Source organism: Calidris pugnax, unplaced genomic scaffold (assembly GCF_001431845.1).
Source record: "Calidris pugnax isolate Ruff unplaced genomic scaffold, ASM143184v1 scaffold107, whole genome shotgun sequence".
Classification (NCBI taxonomy): Eukaryota; Metazoa; Chordata; class Aves; order Charadriiformes; family Scolopacidae; genus Calidris; species Calidris pugnax.
This window is the reverse complement of record NW_015090901.1, coordinates 3415277-3433115: the sequence shown is the minus strand read 5'-3', so window position 1 is coordinate 3433115 and position 17839 is coordinate 3415277. Positions and strand designations below refer to the sequence as shown.

At 64.5% G+C, this 17839-nt stretch overlaps 1 protein-coding gene across 1 annotated transcript in view; it reads right to left on the bottom strand.

Annotated features, from left to right (window-relative positions):
- Nucleotides 1–188: 188 nt before the first annotated feature.
- The window catches only part of SPTB (spectrin, beta, erythrocytic), a 55006-nt gene continuing 37355 nt past the window's right edge, over nucleotides 189–17839 (bottom strand). The window contains exons 16-37 of the mRNA XM_014948781.1: nucleotides 15595–15797; nucleotides 15420–15510; nucleotides 14946–15092; nucleotides 14322–14585; nucleotides 13920–14135; nucleotides 13744–13833; nucleotides 13355–13630; nucleotides 12453–12583; nucleotides 9565–9769; nucleotides 9094–9468; nucleotides 8191–8435; nucleotides 7975–8113; nucleotides 7798–7882; nucleotides 7507–7703; nucleotides 7298–7407; nucleotides 6869–6953; nucleotides 2529–2698; nucleotides 2275–2448; nucleotides 2141–2186; nucleotides 1014–1216; nucleotides 760–933; nucleotides 189–671 (exon numbers count right to left, since the gene is read on the bottom strand). Coding sequence (XP_014804267.1) covers nucleotides 506–671; nucleotides 760–933; nucleotides 1014–1216; nucleotides 2141–2186; nucleotides 2275–2448; nucleotides 2529–2698; nucleotides 6869–6953; nucleotides 7298–7407; nucleotides 7507–7703; nucleotides 7798–7882; nucleotides 7975–8113; nucleotides 8191–8435; nucleotides 9094–9468; nucleotides 9565–9769; nucleotides 12453–12583; nucleotides 13355–13630; nucleotides 13744–13833; nucleotides 13920–14135; nucleotides 14322–14585; nucleotides 14946–15092; nucleotides 15420–15510; nucleotides 15595–15797 — 3792 coding nt within the window. The 3' untranslated portion in view covers nucleotides 189–505. The remainder of the gene's footprint in view (nucleotides 672–759; nucleotides 934–1013; nucleotides 1217–2140; nucleotides 2187–2274; nucleotides 2449–2528; nucleotides 2699–6868; nucleotides 6954–7297; nucleotides 7408–7506; nucleotides 7704–7797; nucleotides 7883–7974; nucleotides 8114–8190; nucleotides 8436–9093; nucleotides 9469–9564; nucleotides 9770–12452; nucleotides 12584–13354; nucleotides 13631–13743; nucleotides 13834–13919; nucleotides 14136–14321; nucleotides 14586–14945; nucleotides 15093–15419; nucleotides 15511–15594; nucleotides 15798–17839) is intronic.

Sequence of the window (17839 nt, the reverse complement as noted above, 5' to 3'; positions counted from 1 at the left end):
GTCCCCCCTTACGTCCTCAGGGCACCCCTGGCCACCTCATCTCCCCCTGGGCACCCCTCGTCCCCCACCATGTCCTCAGGGCACCCCTGGCCACCCCATGTCCCCCATTATGTTCTCAGGACACCCCTGGCCACCTCATCTCCCCCTGGGCACCCCTCATCCCCCACCATGTCCTCAGGGCACCCCTGGCCACCCCATGGCCTCCCAGGCAGTGCCAGCCAACCTGATTGCCACTGGGCGCTACAGGCCACCCTGTGTCCCCTCCCTGGGCACCACTGGTCCCCCCTGTGTCCCCTGGGTGTCTGTGGCCACCCCCATGTCCCTTGGGTACCACTGGTGTCCCTCATGTCCCCTGAGAACCACTAGCCACCTCGTATCCCCCTGGGCACCGCTGGTCCCCCCTGCATCCCTCTGGGCATCTCAGCCACCCCATGTCCTACTGGCCACCCTGTGTGTCCCTGGACACTGCTGGCCACTGCCACGTCCCCTGGCCACCACTAGCCACCTAATGTCCTCCTGGGCACTGCTGGTCCCCCTCTATCCCCTGGGCATCTCCAGCCCCCTCCCTGTGTCCCCTCGGCCACCACCACCCACCGGCCACCCAACGTCCCTCCTGGTTGCCCCTCACCTCATCCTTGCCGTGGAAGAGCCACTCGCTGCCATTGCTGAGCCTGGGGACAGAGCGCAGGTGCCGGTGAGGCACGTGCCACCCTGTGCCACCCCGTGCCGTGCCACCCCATGCCCCGCCGGGGGCCTCACCTGAGCTTGAAGACGTGCTTCTTCTTCTTGTAGCCGGCGGCCACCTCGCAGAGGGCGTCCCGTAGCCCCAGGGGTTCCTCGCCGTGGCACGGTAGCCCCAACGCCCGGCTCTTGGCATCCTTGAAGAAGGCGAGCTGGCCGCCCCGCAGCACGCAGTACCGCGTGCTCCACGACCTGCCACCGTCACCGTCACTGTCACCGTCACCGCGGCGCGCGCCCACCACCGCCGCCGCCATCACCGTCACCGCGCCTACCGGTTGGATGCCCGTTTGGTGGCCGCCTCCAGGTCGTGCTTGCGGCCGAGGTAGCCCTCCAGCTGGATGCTGCTGGGCCGGGCCGGCAGCGTGGCCGGCTCCTCCGGCTCCTCCCGTGGTGGCCGTGGGCTCGGTGACGGTGGCTCCTGGTGGCCCGTCATCCGCACCAGCTGCCCGCAAAGCAACAGCCCCGTTACGCCGCCCTGTCACCACATCCTGAGGTCCTGCACCCTCCCCACCGCGGCAACCTTGTCCCCAGCGAGGGATGATGGTCCCCAAGGTGGTGGGTGCCAGCTGGGGGTGGGCCACCCTCAGATCTTGGGTGCCAGTGACCCGCACACGGGAGCTGGTGGCTACTGGGAGGATGCCAGTGAGTGGCTGGGACATGGTGTAGCCCTGGGACCTGTCCCCCGGGGATGTCACTAAGGAGTTTGGGGACAGTGTGGGATGCCAGCAAGCAGGTGGGGTCTGGGTGGGGGCTGTGGTGGGATGGGATGGCCACCCAGGACCAGCAGATGGGTGCTACAGGGCCAGGGGGTGGTGATCCCGGGGTGACTGTCCCCTCCTCCTGTGCCCGGGGATGGCCCCGGCCCCCCATGGCCGTGTCTGCTGTCACCATGGGGGAATGTGGAGGTCCTGTGGTGTGTCCCACCAAGAGGGATGGGAGGAGGGACACTGGAAGCCGGGAGGTGACCATGTCCCCAAGCAGGCAGGCAGAGAAGGATTGTGTCCCCAAGCAAGCAGGCAGTAAACTTGTCCCCAAGAAGCAGAGAGAGGGGGACCCTGTCCCCAAGAAGCCAGAAGATGCCAATGTCCCCAAGCAGGCAAAGGGGGGTCTGTCCCCAAGAAGCCAGAAGATGCCAATGTGCCCGAGCAGAGGGGGACCCTGTCCCCAAGGAGCCAGAAGATGCCTGTGTCCCCAGGCAAGGAGAGGGAGTTCCTGTCCCCAAGGAGCCAGAAGATGCCCATGTTCTCAAGCAAGAAGAGGAGGACCTTGTCTCCAAGGAGCCAGAAGATGCCAATGTCCCCAAGCAGAGAGAGAGGGACCCTGTCCCCAAGAAGCCAGAAGATGCCAATGTCCCTGAGCAGGCAAAGGGGGGTCCTGTCCCCAAGCAGGTGAAAGTCACCAAGCCCCCAAGCAGACAGAGGGGAGTCTCGCTGCCATTGCTGAGCCTGGGGACAGAGCGCAGGTGCCGGTGAGGCACGTGCCACCCTGTGCCACCCCGTGCCGTGCCACCCCATGCCCCGCCGGGGGCCTCACCTGAGCTTGAAGACGTGCTTCTTCTTCTTGTAGCCGGCGGCCACCTCGCAGAGGGCGTCCCGTAGCCCCAGGGGTTCCTCGCCGTGGCACGGTAGCCCCAACGCCCGGCTCTTGGCATCCTTGAAGAAGGCGAGCTGGCCGCCCCGCAGCACGCAGTACCGCGTGCTCCACGACCTGCCACCGTCACCGTCACTGTCACCGTCACCGCGGCGCGCGCCCACCACCGCCGCCGCCATCACCGTCACCGCGCCTACCGGTTGGACGCCCGTTTGGTGGCCGCCTCCAGGTCGTGCTTGCGGCCGAGGTAGCCCTCCAGCTGGATGCTGCTGGGCCGGGCCGGCAGCGTGGCCGGCTCCTCCGGCTCCTCCCGTGGTGGCCGTGGGCTCGGTGACGGTGGCTCCTGGTGGCCCGTCATCCGCACCAGCTGCCCGCAAAGCAACAGCCCCGTTACGCCGCCCTGTCACCACATCCTGAGGTCCTGCACCCTCCCCACCGCGGCAACCTTGTCCCCAGCGAGGGATGATGGTTCCCAAGGTGGTGGGTGCCAGCTGGGGGTGGGCCACCCTCAGATCTTGGGTGCCAGTGACCCGCACACGGGAGCTGGTGGCTACTGGGAGGATGCCAGTGAGTGGCTGGGACATGGTGTAGCCCTGGGACCTGTCCCCCGGGGATGTCACTAAGGAGTTTGGGGACAGTGTGGGATGCCAGCAAGCAGGTGGGGTCTGGGTGGGGGCTGTGGTGGGATGGGATGGCCACCCAGGACCAGCAGATGGGTGCTACAGGGCCAGGGGGTGGTGATCCCGGGGTGACTGTCCCCTCCTCCTGTGCCCGGGGATGGCCCCGGCCCCCCATGGCCGTGTCTGCTGTCACCATGGGGGGATGTGGAGGTCCTGTGGTGTGTCCCACCAAGAGGGATGGGAGGAGGGACACTGGAAGATGGGAGGTGACCATGTCCCCAAGCAGGCAAGCAGAGAAGGATTGTGTCCCCAAGCAAGCAGGCAGTAAACTTGTCCCCAAGAAGCAGAGAGAGGGGGACCCTGTCCCCAAGAAGCCAGAAGATGCCAATGTCCCCAAGCAGGCAAAGGGGGGTCTGTCCCCAAGAAGCCAGAAGATGCCAATGTGCCCGAGCAGAGGGGGACCCTGTCCCCAAGGAGCCAGAAGATGCCTGTGTCCCCAGGCAAGGAGAGGGAGTTCCTGTCCCCAAGGAGCCAGAAGATGCCCATGTTCTCAAGCAAGAAGAGGAGGACCTTGTCTCCAAGGAGCCAGAAGATGCCAATGTCCCCAAGCAGAGAGAGAGGGACCCTGTCCCCAAGAAGCCAGAAGATGCCAATGTCCCTGAGCAGGCAAAGGGGGGTCCTGTCCCCAAGCAGGTGAAAGTCACCAAGCCCCCAAGCAGACAGAGGGGAGTCCTGTCCCCAGGGAGTCAGAAGATGCCAGTGTCCCCAAGCAGGAAGAGGGTAGTTCTGTCCCCAAGGAGTCAGAAGATGCCAATGTCCCCAAGAAGGCAGAGGAAGACCGCATCCCCAAGGAGTCAGAAGCTGCCAATGTCCCCGAGCAGAGGGAGTCCCTGTCCCCAAGGAGCCAGAAGATGCCCATGTCCCCAAGCAGGCAGAAGAGGACCCTGACCCCAAGGAGCCAGATTCCAGTGTCCCCGAGCAGAGAGAAGGGGACCCTGTCCCCAAGCAGCCAGATGCCCATGTCCCCAAGCAGGCAGAAATGATCTTGGCCCTGAGCAGGTACTCAGTGATCCTGTCCCCATGTCCCCAAGCAGCCAGATGCCCGTGTCCCCAAGCAGCCAGAAATGATCTTGTCCCTGAGCAGGGAAGAATGATCTTGTCCCCAAGGAGCCAGAAGGTGCCCATGTCCCCAAGCAGGCCGAAGAGGCAGAAAGGGTTCCTGTCCCCAAAAAGCAGCCCTGTCCCCAAGCAGGCAGCACAGGCAGGAGGAGCAGAGAGGCTGGCAGCAAGCACAGGGTGACAATATCTCGAGGGTGGCAATGCCCTGTAGGGTGATAGGAGCCAGAAGGTGCCCATGTCCCCAAGGAGCCAGAAGGTGCCCATGTCCCCAAGCAGGCAGAAGAGGCAGAAAGGGTTCCTGTCCCCAGAAAGCAGCCCTGTCCCCGAGCAGGCAGCGCAGGCAGGAGCAGCAGAGAGGCTGGCAGCGAGCACGGGGTGACAATGTCTCCAGGGTGGCAATGCCCTGTGTGGTGACGATGCCCCAAGGGGTGACGATGCTCTATGAGACAATGATGCCCCACAGGTTGCTTGTAGGGTGACAACACCCCACAGGGTGATGATGTCTTGCAGGGTGACGATGTCCCATAGAGTGGTGATGTCTCCTGGGGTGACGATGCCTCGCAGGGTGACATCCCCCCGAATGATGATGCTCCTTGGGGTGACGATCCCCCTTGGGGTGACGATGCCCCTTGGGGTGACATCCCCCCGGGTGATGATGCCCCTTGGGGTCACGATGCCTCGCAGGGTGACATCCCCATGGGGTGACGACGCCTCTTGGGGTGACGATGCCTCTTGGGTTGATGATGCCTTACAAGGTGACATCCCCCTGAATGATGCTCCTTGGGGTGACGATCCCCCTTGGGGTGACGATGCCCCTTGGGGTGACATCCCCCCAGGTGATGATGCCCCTTGGGGTCACGATGCCTCACAGGGTGACATCCCCATGGGGTGACGATGCCTCTTGGGGTGACGATGCCTGGGGTGATGATGCCCAAGGGATGACATCCCCCTGGCAAGAAGCAGAGAGAGGGGGACCCTGTCCCCAAGAAGCCAGAAGATGCCAATGTCCCCAAGCAGGCAAAGGGGGGTCTGTCCCCAAGAAGCCAGAAGATGCCAATGTGCCCGAGCAGAGGGGGACCCTGTCCCCAAGGAGCCAGAAGATGCCTGTGTCCCCAGGCAAGGAGAGGGAGTTCCTGTCCCCAAGGAGCCAGAAGATGCCCATGTTCTCAAGCAAGAAGAGGAGGACCTTGTCTCCAAGGAGCCAGAAGATGCCAATGTCCCCAAGCAGAGAGAGAGGGACCCTGTCCCCAAGAAGCCAGAAGATGCCAATGTCCCTGAGCAGGCAAAGGGGGGTCCTGTCCCCAAGCAGGTGAAAGTCACCAAGCCCCCAAGCAGACAGAGGGGAGTCCTGTCCCCAGGGAGTCAGAAGATGCCAGTGTCCCCAAGCAGGAAGAGGGTAGTTCTGTCCCCAAGGAGTCAGAAGATGCCAATGTCCCCAAGAAGGCAGAGGAAGACCGCATCCCCAAGGAGTCAGAAGCTGCCAATGTCCCCGAGCAGAGGGAGTCCCTGTCCCCAAGGAGCCAGAAGATGCCCATGTCCCCGAGCAGAGAAAAGGGGACCCTGTCCCCAAGCAGCCAGATGCCCATGTCCCCAAGCAGGCAGAAATGATCTTGGCCCTGAGCAGGTACTCAGTGATCCTGTCCCCAAGCAGGGAAGAATGATCTTGTCCCCAAGGAGCCAGAAGGTGCCCATGTCCCCAAGCAGGCCGAAGAGGCAGAAAGGGTTCCTGTCCCCAAAAAGCAGCCCTGTCCCCAAGCAGGCAGCACAGGCAGGAGGAGCAGAGAGGCTGGCAGCAAGCACAGGGTGACAATATCTCGAGGGTGGCAATGCCCTGTAGGGTGATGATGCCCCAAGGGGTGACGATGCTCTATGAGACAATGATGCCCCACAGGTTGCTTGTAGGGTGACAACACCCCACAGGGTGATGATGTCTTGCAGGGTGATGATGTCCCATAGAGTGGTGATGTCTCCTGGGGTGACGATGCCTCACAGGGTGACATCCCCCCAAATGATGATGCTCCTTGGGGTGATGATCCCCCTTGGGGTGACGATGCCCCTTGGGGTGACATCCCCCCAGGTGATGATGCCCCTTGGGGTCACGATGCCTCGCAGGGTGACATCCCCCCGGGTGATGATGCCCCTTGGGGTCACGATGCCTCGCAGGGTGACATCCCCATGGGGTGACGACGCCTCTTGGGGTGACGATGCCTCTTGGGTTGATGATGCCTTACAAGGTGACATCCCCCTGAGGTGATGATGCCCAAGGGATGACTGTGCCCCAAGGGCCACGTGCTGTGGCCAGGAGTGCCATTGCTGTGTCCCCGCTGTCCCCTCTGTGCCGGGGGCAGAGCCAGCCCCGCTCCCAAGGCTGGGTGGCCTGAAAAGCCAGGTGCCACGTGGCCAGTGCCGTACGGTGTCCCCATGGGACTCTCCCTCCAGGATGGTGGCCAGGATCCACCACCCAGCAGATGCTCCAGCTGCTTCCCCGATGCCAGAGACACCCTTTGCACCCGTGGGTGCCACCAGCTCCCACCAGCGGGTGACGGGGAGCAGGAACCAGCCCAGGAACCGAGGAGAAGGGGAAGGTGCAGCACCCACGTGCCCGCCCGGCCTTTTTGGGGTCATTTAGCATTTATTCAACACAAGGCAAGGAACAAGGCGAGGGTTGGGGGGTGCGGGGAGCCATCAGCATGCGATGATGACGGTCACGGGGTCTGCCAGGAGCCTTTGGGACATGCGGGGACACCCTTTTGGTTTTTTGCCGTCGGGGAAGGAGAAAGCTAAACTCAAGAACTGACCGGCTCTGGTCCATCGGTGGCGGGTGGAGAGGTGTCCTGTGTGCTCGTGCCCTTCGTCTTGTCCTCCTCTTCTTCCTCCTCGGACCTGCAGCGAGGAGGTGGCCTGCTCAGTGTCCCCAGCAGAGCGTGGCACCCCCGAAATCCCCGTGTCCCAGCCAGCTTGGTGGGGAAAGGCTGGGACCGGCTGCTGCTCTCCCGTCCCCCCCGCCCCCAAGGGATGAAAACCCCCTCATGGAGGAGCTCGACCTTCATCTCTGCTCTTCATCCTCATTGATTTACTGCTCCGAAAGGGCAAATTGCTCAAAAAGCCCTAAATTCTTGAAGAAGAGGGATGCTGGAAGTGATGCCCAGGAGCCAGCCGGGCACCACAGGCTGCCCCTGCCCGAGATGCTGCCATGGCCACCCTGGGATGTCACCAGTGTCTCTTACCCGACATCCAGCTCCCCATCCAGCTCCAGATGGTAGTCAGGACCCTCAGAAGGTGTCACCCCGTCCCGCGCCAGCCCCTCACGCAGCGTCCGTCCACCCAGGAGCTCCAGCTGCCGGAGAAAGGTGACGGAGTGTTAGGTGCTGGTGGTGACATGGGGTTGGGGAAACTGAGGCAGGGAACCACCGTGTCCTCCTGAGCCTTTCCTCACCGTCGTCAGCTTCCTCAGGGCGGCGATGCGCTCCTCCCAGGTGGCCGAGGACTTCTCGAAGGCCTCGTGACGCTTGAGCAGCTTCTCCACCGCGTCCACCGTCTGCCCGTAGTCGCTGCTGGCCAGGTAGGGCTCCTGGGCTATGAGCCACGACTCGGCCACCGAGGCGTCCCGGGAGAACTGGCAGACCTCCAGCACTGTGGGCAAGGATGGGCAGCACTCAGTCCCCCTGGTCACCACCGTCCCCAGACAAGCCACTGTCCCCCCCTTGGTCACCCCCGGTCCACTCACACAGCCGCAGCCGGTCCCAGCGCTGCTCCCACGTCTCCATCATGGCCTTCCTCTTCTCCACCAGCTCCATCAGCTTCGTCTTGATCTAGGAGGGGGACACACCGTCATGGGGTGGCCCTGGTGGCACCCTGTCCCCACTGCCCCCCCCCCCAACCCTTCCATCCCCGCTGTCCTCACCTCGGGCGAGTCCTGGTGCTTGCGCTGCAAAAGCTTCTTGCCCAGCTCGATGCAGGTGGTGAAGTTCTTGCTCCGGGCGTCCACCTCGGCCCTGATGCCCTGGTGGTACTTCATGAGCAGCTCCACCGAGGAGACGTCCCTGGGGACACAGAGGTGGTGGCATCAAGTGCTGGGTCACGGCACACGGTGCCGGGCCCCCACCAGACGCCGCCGTACCTGGGTTTCTCCTGCGTCTCGATCTGCCGGACGGTGCTCTCCATCCAGGAGAGCAGGTCCCGGGCCATGCCGAAGAAGCGATGCTTGTCGGCCGTGTCCACCAGCCGGGCCCGGCGCCCGCTGCAGGCTTCCAGCAGCTCCCGCAGGGCTCGGGCCACCTCCTGCTCCTGCTCCTGGATGCCGGCTGCCTTCTCGCCGGCGTAGGCGGTCTGCAGCCGCGCCGCTGTCTCCCGAAACTGCTGCACCTGAGCCCGAGAAGGTGGGAGATGTTGAATATATATATATATATATAGCCAACGTCACAGCAGAAGGCTGTGCCACCACTGCGTCTCGATCTGCCGGACGGTGCTCTCCATCCAGGAGAGCAGGTCCCGGGCCATGCCGAAGAAGCGATGCTTGTCGGCCGTGTCCACCAGCCGGGCCCGGCGCCCGCTGCAGGCTTCCAGCAGCTCCCGCAGGGCTCGGGCCACCTCCTGCTCCTGCTCCTGGATGCCAGCTGCCTTCTCCCCGGCGTAGGCGGTCTGCAGCCGTGCCGCCGGGTGGGTGTCAGGAGGATGGGGCCAGGGTTTTTGCAGTGGTGCCCAGGGACAGGACAAGGAGCAACGGGCACAAACTTGAACATAAGAAGTTCCATCTCAACATGAGGAGGAACTTCTCTACTTTGAGGGTGGCAGAGCCCTGGCAGAGGCTGCCCAGAGAGGTGGTGGAGTCTCCTTCTCTGGAGACATTCAAACCCCCCTGGACACATTCCTGTGGGACCTGCTCTGGGTGGCCCTGCTTTGTCAGGGGGTTGGAGGAGATGATCTCCAGAGGTCCCTTCCTGCCCCATATCATCCTGTGATTCCGTGAATATTGGCAATGTCAGTTCTGGGCATCCCCACCATCCACGGGGTGCATCCTCACCTGTGTCTCCAGCAGCTGGAGGTCACGCTCAAAGGCGCTGTGCATGCGGTGGAAAGCCTCCACCGTGCCGGCGTCCTCCCCCAGGTCCTGGGGCAGCTCCTGGCGGCGGGCGGCGATGAGGGCCAGCAGCTCTCCACCGTCGTAGAAGTACTTGTGCAGGTCGTAGGAGGCGGCGAGGAGCTGCATGCGGGTGTCGATGAGCTCCAGCAGGTCGGCCCAGCTCTCGTTCAGCCCATCCTTCCACTCAGCCATGGTGGCCGCCTCCACGTGCCCGGCGTCGATGAGGTCCTCGATGGTCAGGTTCACCCTGTCCACCCGTTCCTGCCCCACGCTGCCCGTCTCCCGTGCAAATTCCCGAAACTTCTCCCTCAGGAGCTGCATGGAGTGGAGAGAAGAGTTGATTTTGCCCCCCCCATACCTCCCCAAACCACACTTCGGCACCACCATGCCCACCCTTGACCATCCGCTCACCGTGACGTGGTCCAGGTCCTGCCCCATCTCCTGGGAGGAGGCGACCACGTCGCGCTCGGCGATCCACTGCTCCAGGTCCTCCACCTCCCGCTTCAGCTGGAAGAGGTGGGACATGTTCTCCAGGCGCCGGCGGCGCTCCTCGGCCGCCTCCTTCAGCCCGGCGTAGTGCTTGTCCACCTGGCCCTGCAGCCGGATGATCTGCTCCCTGCGCGGCCCCGGCACACAGACACCCCAGTTCTCACCCGGGAAAAGACGCCCCCGACCCCATCCGTGTTGCCAAACAGTTGGGGGGGACCCACTCTGTGCTCCCCATGTCCCTCTGCCACCATCTCCCTGCTGCAGCTGGGGCAACCGATGCCACCAGAGCCCCAGCTGAACCACCCGCCATGGTGCTGAGGGCACGGGGACGCCCCGAGGGACAGGGGACACGCGGTGGTGGCACTTACCCCTCGGGGTGGCCGGCGGCGAGCAGCTGCTGAGCCCTCCCCGCCAGCTCCTTGATGGTTTGGCCGTAGTCCTCGATGGACCGCTGCTGCCGCACGTGTCTCTTCAGCATCACCAAGCCGCTCTCCTCGTCCTGTGGTGTGGTAGACACCAGTGCCCATCATCACCCAGCATGGCCAGGGGACTGGGAGCGAGGTCCAGCCCCCACACCCACCCTATGAGCATGTCCTGACTCCATCCGACGTGTCGGGGAGCAACAGTGAGTCCTGTTAGGTGTTACACCGTGGCATGACATGGCATGGAACAGCATGGCATGATGCGCCATAGGATGGCAAGGCATGGGATGGCGAGTAATGGCATGACATGGCATGGTACAGGGTTGCATGACATGGCATGGAACAGCATGGCATGACGTGCCATAGGATGGCAGGGCATGGGGTGGTGTGTAATGGCATGACATGGCATGGTATGGGGTTTAGTGAAGATTCTAGGAGGGCTGGAGCCCCTCTGCTCGGAGGGGGGGCTGAGAGAGTTGGGGGGGTTCAGCCTGGAGAAGAGAAGGCTCCGAGGAGACCTTCCAGCCCCTTCCTGTCCCTCAAGGGGCTCCAGGAAAGCTGGGGAGGGACTCTGGATGAGGGAGGGGAGCCCTAGGAGGAGGGGGAAGGGTTTGACACGGAAAGAGGGGAGATGGAGCTGAGCTGTGGGGAAGAACTTGTTTGGTGTGAGGGTGGTGAGAGCCTGGCCCAGGTTGCCCAGAGAAGCTGTGGCTGCCCCATCCCTGGAGGGGTTCAAGGGCAGGTTGGAGGGGGCTTGGAGCAACCTGGTCTGGTGGGAGGTGTCCCCCCATCATGGAACTGGATGGGCTTTAAGGTCCCTTCCAACCCAACCCATTCTATGACTCTGTCTAACACCATGGCATGGCACAGTCCGGGTTGACATAGGATGTCCCAACACGACGCAGATCCCCCCCCCCAAGACACCTTCCAACCCAACCCATTCTACGACTCTATGTCTAACACCATGGCTTGGCACAGTTGGGGTTGACATAGGATGTCCGAACACGACGCAGATCCCCCCCCAAGACATGGGGGCACCCACCCCTCACCTTGGGCTTCTCCTCAGCTCCCATGAAGAGCTCCTGCTCGCTGATCCAGGCTTCGGCCTCACTGGCATCCAGGTAGTACTGCTGTGCCTCCCCGGCCTCCCGCAGCCGCCGGTGCCGGGCGGCCGCCTCCTCCTGCAGCGTCTCCCACAGCCCCTTCAGCTCCTGCACCCTGCTCTCCAGCTCCGGGCTGGGCTCGGCGCCCCTCACCGCCGCCTCCCCCCGGCTCAGCACCTCTCCCAGCCGGGGGGCATGGCCTGCCAGCTCCTTCTGCAGCGTCTGCCGGTGGGATGGATGGTCATGGAGGGGCTCAGCCATGATGGCTGGCCCCCCAAGGTGGGGACCGTCTAGGGTGGTGGGTGCCACCGCTGCACCCAGAGTTGGGGGCTCACCTCGTTCCTCTTGGCCAAGCGTTGCACGCTCGGGAGGTCGGTGCCGTGCTCCGTTGACCTCGCCAAAGGCAGCCTCTCCTGCACCCATAACTGTGGATGACAGCACCCATTGAGCCCTGCAGGGCACCCATGGGTGGCCCCGGCTCGCCAGACCCCACCACGGCGAGGATGCTCACCGTCTCGTCCTCCAGATCCCGCCCCAGCTGGTAAATGGCCTTGGCGGTCTCCAGCTCCTTCCTCCTCTTCTCCAATGGCTCCAGCAGTTCCTGGAATCGCTGCCGGAGCCTCTGCTCCTGCCCGTCACCATCTGGCACGTCCCCGGCAGGGGTGGGACCCTGCCACTCCAGCTCCTCCAGCTCCTTCATACGTGCTCTCACTTGCTCTTCCAGCCTCTGGTGGGGAAGAGCTGTGTGAGGTGGGAAGGTAGACCCAGGCTGGGGGACCCCCAAAGCACCAGCCAGCACCGTTTGGGGACATAACCCCACACCTCGGACCCCTCCACCCCAAGCAAACCCCTACCACCTGCCCCATCTCCTGGGAGGAGGCGACCACGTCGCGCTCGGCGATCCACTGCTCCAGGTCCTCCACCTCCCGCTTCAGCTGGAAGAGGTGGGACATGTTCTCCAGGCGCCGGCGGCGCTCCTCGGCCGCCTCCTTCAGCCCGGCGTAGTGCTTGTCCACCTGGCCCTGCAGCCGGATGATCTGCTCCCTGCGCGGCCCCGGCACACAGACACCCCAGTTCTCACCCGGGAAAAGACGCCCCCGACCCCATCCGTGTTGCCAAACAGTTGGGGGGGACCCACTCTGTGCTCCCCATGTCCCTCTGCCACCATCTCCCTGCTGCAGCCGGGGCAACCGATGCCACCAGAGCCCCAGCTGAACCACCCGCCATGGTGCTGAGGGCACGGGGACGCCCCGAGGGACAGGGGACACGCGGTGGTGGCACCTACCCTTCGGGGTGGCCGGCGGCGAGCAGCTGCTGAGCCCTCCCTGCCAGCTCCTTGATGGTTTGGCCGTAGTCCTCGATGGACCGCTGCTGCCGCACGTGTCTCTTCAGCATCACCAAGCCGCTCTCCTCGTCCTGCGGCGTGGAAGACACCAGTGCCCATCAGCACCCAGCATGGCCAGGGGACTGGGAGTGAGGTCCAGCCCCCACACCCACCCTATGAGCATGTCCTGGCTCCATCCGACGTGTCGGGGAGCAACAGTGAGCCCTGTTACGTGCCACACCGAGGCATGACATGGCATGGAACAGCATGGCATGACGTGCCATAGGATGGCAGGGCATGGGGTGGTGTGTAATGGCATGACATGGCATGGTATGGGGTTTAGTGAAGATTCTAGGAGGGCTGGAGCCCCTCTGCTCGGAGGGGGGGCTGAGAGAGTTGGGGGGGTTCAGCCTGGAGAAGAGAAGGCTCCGAGGAGACCTTCCAGCCCCTTCCTGTCCCTCAAGGGGCTCCAGGAAAGCTGGGGAGGGACTCTGGATGAGGGAGGGGAGCCCTAGGAGGAGGGGGAAGGGTTTGACACGGAAAGAGGGGAGATGGAGCTGAGCTGTGGGGAAGAACTTGTTTGGTGTGAGGGTGGTGAGAGCCTGGCCCAGGTTGGCCAGAGAAGCTGTGGCTGCCCCATCCCTGGAGGGGTTCAAGGGCAGGTTGGAGGGGGCTTGGAGCAACCTGGTCTGGTGGGAGGTGTCCCCCCATCATGGAACTGGATGGGCTTTAAGGTCCCTTCCAACCCAACCCATTCTACGACTCTATGTCTAACACCATGGCTTGGCACAGTTGGGGTTGACATAGGATGTCCGAACACGACGCAGATCCCCCCCCAAGACATGGGGGCACCCACCCCTCACCTTGGGCTTCTCCTCAGCTCCCATGAAGAGCTCCTGCTCGCTGATCCAGGCTTCGGCCTCACTGGCATCCAGGTAGTACTGCTGGGCCTCCCCGGCCTCCCGCAGGCGCCGGTGCCGGGCGGCCGCCTCCTCCTGCAGCGTCTCCCACAGCCCCTTCAGCTCCTGCACCCTGCTCTCCAGCTCCGGGCTGGGCTCGGCGCCCCTCACCGCCGCCTCCCCCCGGCTCAGCACCTCTCCCAGCCGGGGGGCATGGCCCGCCAGCTCCTTCTGCAGCGTCTGCCGGTGGGATGGATGGTCATGGAGGGGCTCAGCCATGATGGCTGGCCCCCCAAGGTGGGGACCGTCTAGGGTGGTGGGTGCCACCACTGCACCCAGAGTTGGGGGCTCACCTCGTTCCTCTTGGCCAAGCGTTGCACGCTCGGGAGGTCGGTGCCGTGCTCCGTTGACCTCGCCAAAGGCAGCCTCTCCTGCACCCATAACTGTGGATGACAGCACCCATTGAGCCCTGCAGGGCACCCATGGGTGGCCCCGGCTCGCCAGACCCCACCACGGCGAGGATGCTCACCGTCTCGTCCTCCAGATCCCGCCCCAGCTGGTAAATGGCCTTGGCGGTCTCCAGCTCCTTCCTCCTCTTCTCCAATGGCTCCAGCAGTTCCTGGAATCGCTGCCGGAGCCTCTGCTCCTGCCCGTCACCATCCGGCACGTCCCCAGCAGGGGTGGGACCCTGCCACTCCAGCTCCTCCAGCTCCTTCATACGTGCTCTCACTTGCTCTTCCAGCCTCTGGTGGGGAAGAGCTGTGTGAGGTGGGAAGGTAGACCCAGGCTGGGGGACCCCCAAAGCACCAGCCAGCACCGTTTGGGGACATAACCACCAGACGCCGCCCCCTCCACCCCAAGCAAACCCCTACCAAAGTCAAAGGTGATGTGCCAACACCCTTGCTGCTTGGTTGGCAGCCCCACCACCCACCTTCAACCTCTTCAGCAGCAGGTTGGTGGCGGTGAGGTCCTTGGCTTGCTCGGCGGCGCGTAGCTCCTCCTTGGCCCGCCCCAGCCAGCTCTCCAGCTCCTGGTAGCTCTGGGCGTAGAGGGCTGACCGGTTGGCCTCGAAGAGCTGCCGGCCCTTCTCCTCGGCGGCGCCCCGCAGCCCGTCCCACCGCCGGCGTAGCTCCTCCAGCCGCTGCCTCACCACCTCACCGTGCTGTGGCTTGCGGTTCACCAGCTCCTTCCCCTCCTGCCGGTGACAACCAAGAGGTCGGTGACCACTGAGGACATCCACAAGGACATCCATCCCCCACCCCAAGCCTAGGGGGGGTTCCAGGCAGCAGGGGACCAGCACCCACCATCTCAATCTTCTCCAGCCAGCCCTGGTTGGATGCCAGCTCGGCCATGAACGCCTGGTTCCCACCGCCGGCGTAGCTCCTCCAGCCGCTGCCTCACCACCTCACCGTGCTGTGGCTTGCGGTTCACCAGCTCCTTCCCCTCCTGCCGGCGACAACCAAGAGGTTGGTGGCCACCGAGGACATCCACAAGGACATCCACCCCCCACCCCCAGCCTAGGGGGGATTCCAGGCAGCAGGGAACCAGCACCCACCATCTCAATCTTCTCCAGCCAGCCCTGGTTGGATGCCAGCTCGGCCATGAACGCCTGGTGCTTCTGCCACTTGCTGTGGAGACCACGGGTTCCACCGTAGGAGGTGTCCTGTGCCGTCAGCATCTTCTCGTCCACCCAGGCGTCGAACTGCGGGGCAAAGGTATTTAAGAAACCTGTAGATGTGGCACTTCAGGGCATGCTGCAGTGCCTGAGATTGTTGGGTGTGGTGAGTGTTGTGGTGATGGGGTGTTGGTGGGTTTGTGGGGTGGTTGGGTTTTTTTGGTTTGGTTTATTTTTTTTATGGTTGGACTCAATGATCTCAAAGGTCCCTTCCAACCATGAAGATTGTGTGATTCTGTGAAGCATGTCAGGTCTCTGCTGGTGGGGACAAGATTGTGTGATTCTGTGAAGCATGTCAGGGCTAGGCTGGTGAGGACCTCCCCCCGGTGCCACCAATGGTGCCCGTGTCCTTACCTCCCGGCAGCTCTGCAGGAAGATCTGGAGCTCGTGGTTATCCTGCAGCAAACCTGCCGCCTCCTCCGCCTTGGCCATGACGGCTCCGTGCCTGGCAGAGAGCAACCAGAGATGGGGCCAGCGTTAGCCCTGCTGCCCACATGCCACCCACCCGCCAGCCCCTCGCCGGACTCACCGCTCCTGGAGGGCCTGGCACTTCTCGGCGATCTTCTCGGAGAAGATGTTGCCCTCAGCCACCAGCTTGTTGCCGTTGGCCACCGCCTCTGGGACCTTCTCAGCGCTGCTCTCCATGCTGGCGCGGAACTCCTGGAAGCGGCGCAGGGCGGCATCTGAGCCCTCCAGCGTGGCCGGCAGCTCCAGGTGTGCCAGCGTGTACTCCTGGTGGGGGGAGCACAGAGAGATGGTGGTGGTGGGGGGTTCAGCACCTTTGTGGGGTGCCCCAGAGGCAGGGAACCCCTTTCCCCCTCCCCTTACGGAGAGATGGTGGTGGTGGTGGGTTCAGCACCTTTGTGGGGTGCCCCAGAGGCAGAGAAACCCTCCTCCCCCTCCCCTTGAGGACCTTCCCTGGGTCACCCACCTGGTTGGCCAGGAGGATCTCCGCCTGCTTGGCATCCCGGAGGAACTCCTGGAAGTCGCGGCACTGGGTGAGGAAGCCGTGCCGGGTCTCTGCCATCTTGCCCAGGGCGGCCCAGCCCACCTCCACGCCGCGCAGCCGCTGCCGCAGGGTCTCGTACTGGGGGTCCTCCTGCTCCCCCACCACCTTCTCCCCGGCCTCCAGCAAGGCGGTGAAGGCGGCCGCGTGCTCCTCGGCGTCGCGTTGGGCGGCCTGGTGCTGCCTCAGCAGCTCCTCCGCCTCAGCCAACGTGGCCGGCATCTCATCGGCGGTCGCCACCGCTTTCTGAGCGCCGAAGAGCCAAGCTTGGAAGTCATCCAGGTCCTGCAAGAAGCTCCGGAGCTGCCCGGCTTCCCCCAAGGAGGCCGCTTGCTCCCCCAGAGCCTCCTGCAGCTCATCCCAGGCGGCCGTCGCCGCCGCTAGCCGCTCGGCCACCTCCCCGGCCGCCTCGGGCCGTTCCTCGGCCAGGCGGTCAGCCTGGGAGCGCAGGGCGGCCAGACGGTCCTTGGCGACCACCAGCTCCCTCTCGATGCCGTAGAGCTTGCGTTGGGTGGCCAGGATGCCGGCCAGGTCCCGTCCCAGCTCGGCGGTGGCCCTGACCACCTGGGCTTTGCTCTGTAGCCATTGCCGGGTCTCCTCGCCCTCCAGGCGGTAGTTGAGGAGGCGCAGAGCCGAGCCCACCGCCTGGCGACGCTTGGCCACCAGCTCCCTGAACCGGTCCCACCTGCGGGATGGAGGTGGGTGACAGCAGGAGATGCGGTGGGGACCATCCCGGCATCACCCACTCACCCCGGTGTCACCGGCCACCCTACCTCTCGTTGAGCTGCTCCTGGCACTGCCGGACCTGGGGGCTGCGGGGGTGCCCACTGGCCAGTAGCCCGTCGGCTGCCTGGTTGACAGCGGCGATCTGGGAAGCCACGGTGGCCATCTCCTGCTCCAGCCCATCCAGCCTGTGGGGACGGCCGGGCTGAGAACGGGCCACAACTCGGGACACGGCACAGCCGCATCGCCACCCCCCGGAGCCCTTACCTGTGCTGTGCTACGTCCAGGTCCTCCAGCGCCTGAGGGACCTCCAGTTGCCCCAACCAGGTCTCCTTGGACCCCATCCAGAGGTGGCAGGCGTCGCTCTCCCCAAAAACAGTGTAGAGGTCCAGGGCGTCCTGCAACTGCCGGCCCCGCCGCTCGGCCAAGGCGGCCACCTCGGCGTGCAGGTCCCTCAGGGCCACCAGCCGGCTCTGCCCCTCGGGGCTAGCCCTTAGCTCCGGCGGGAAGCCCTGGGCTTGCCGGGCCAACCCTTCCAGCTGCTCCTGGGCGGCCGCCAGCTCCTCCAGCAGCTCCTGGTGCTGCCGCAGCAGGACGCGGGTGCGGGACTCATCCTGCCCCAGCTCCTCGCTGGCCGCCCGCCGCCGAGCGTCCCGCAGCCCCTCCGCCAGCTCCTCCGCCTCCGCCTGGAACTGGAAGAAGCCCTCGGCCTCCCTCAAGCCCCTCCGGCGGAAAGCCGCCAGTTCCTCCAGTTGCCCCCACAGCCCTTTCACCGTCGCCCCCCGTTCCCGGAGCCGGTTGGCCGCTTGCCCCCCCACCGCCGCCGCTAGCCCCTCGCCCGCCGCCAGCGCCCGCTCCAGCCGCTCGCCCCGGCTCCGTAACTCGGCCTCGAAGGCGGCGTGCCGGCGCTGGAGCAGGAGGACGCCCGGTAGGTCCTTCCCGAAGTCCAAGGAGGAGTAGAGCTGCTCCTGCTCCTTGATCCATCCTTCCGCCTCGTCCAGCTCCCACAGGCAGGTCCAGAGGGACCGGGACTGCTCCAGCAAAG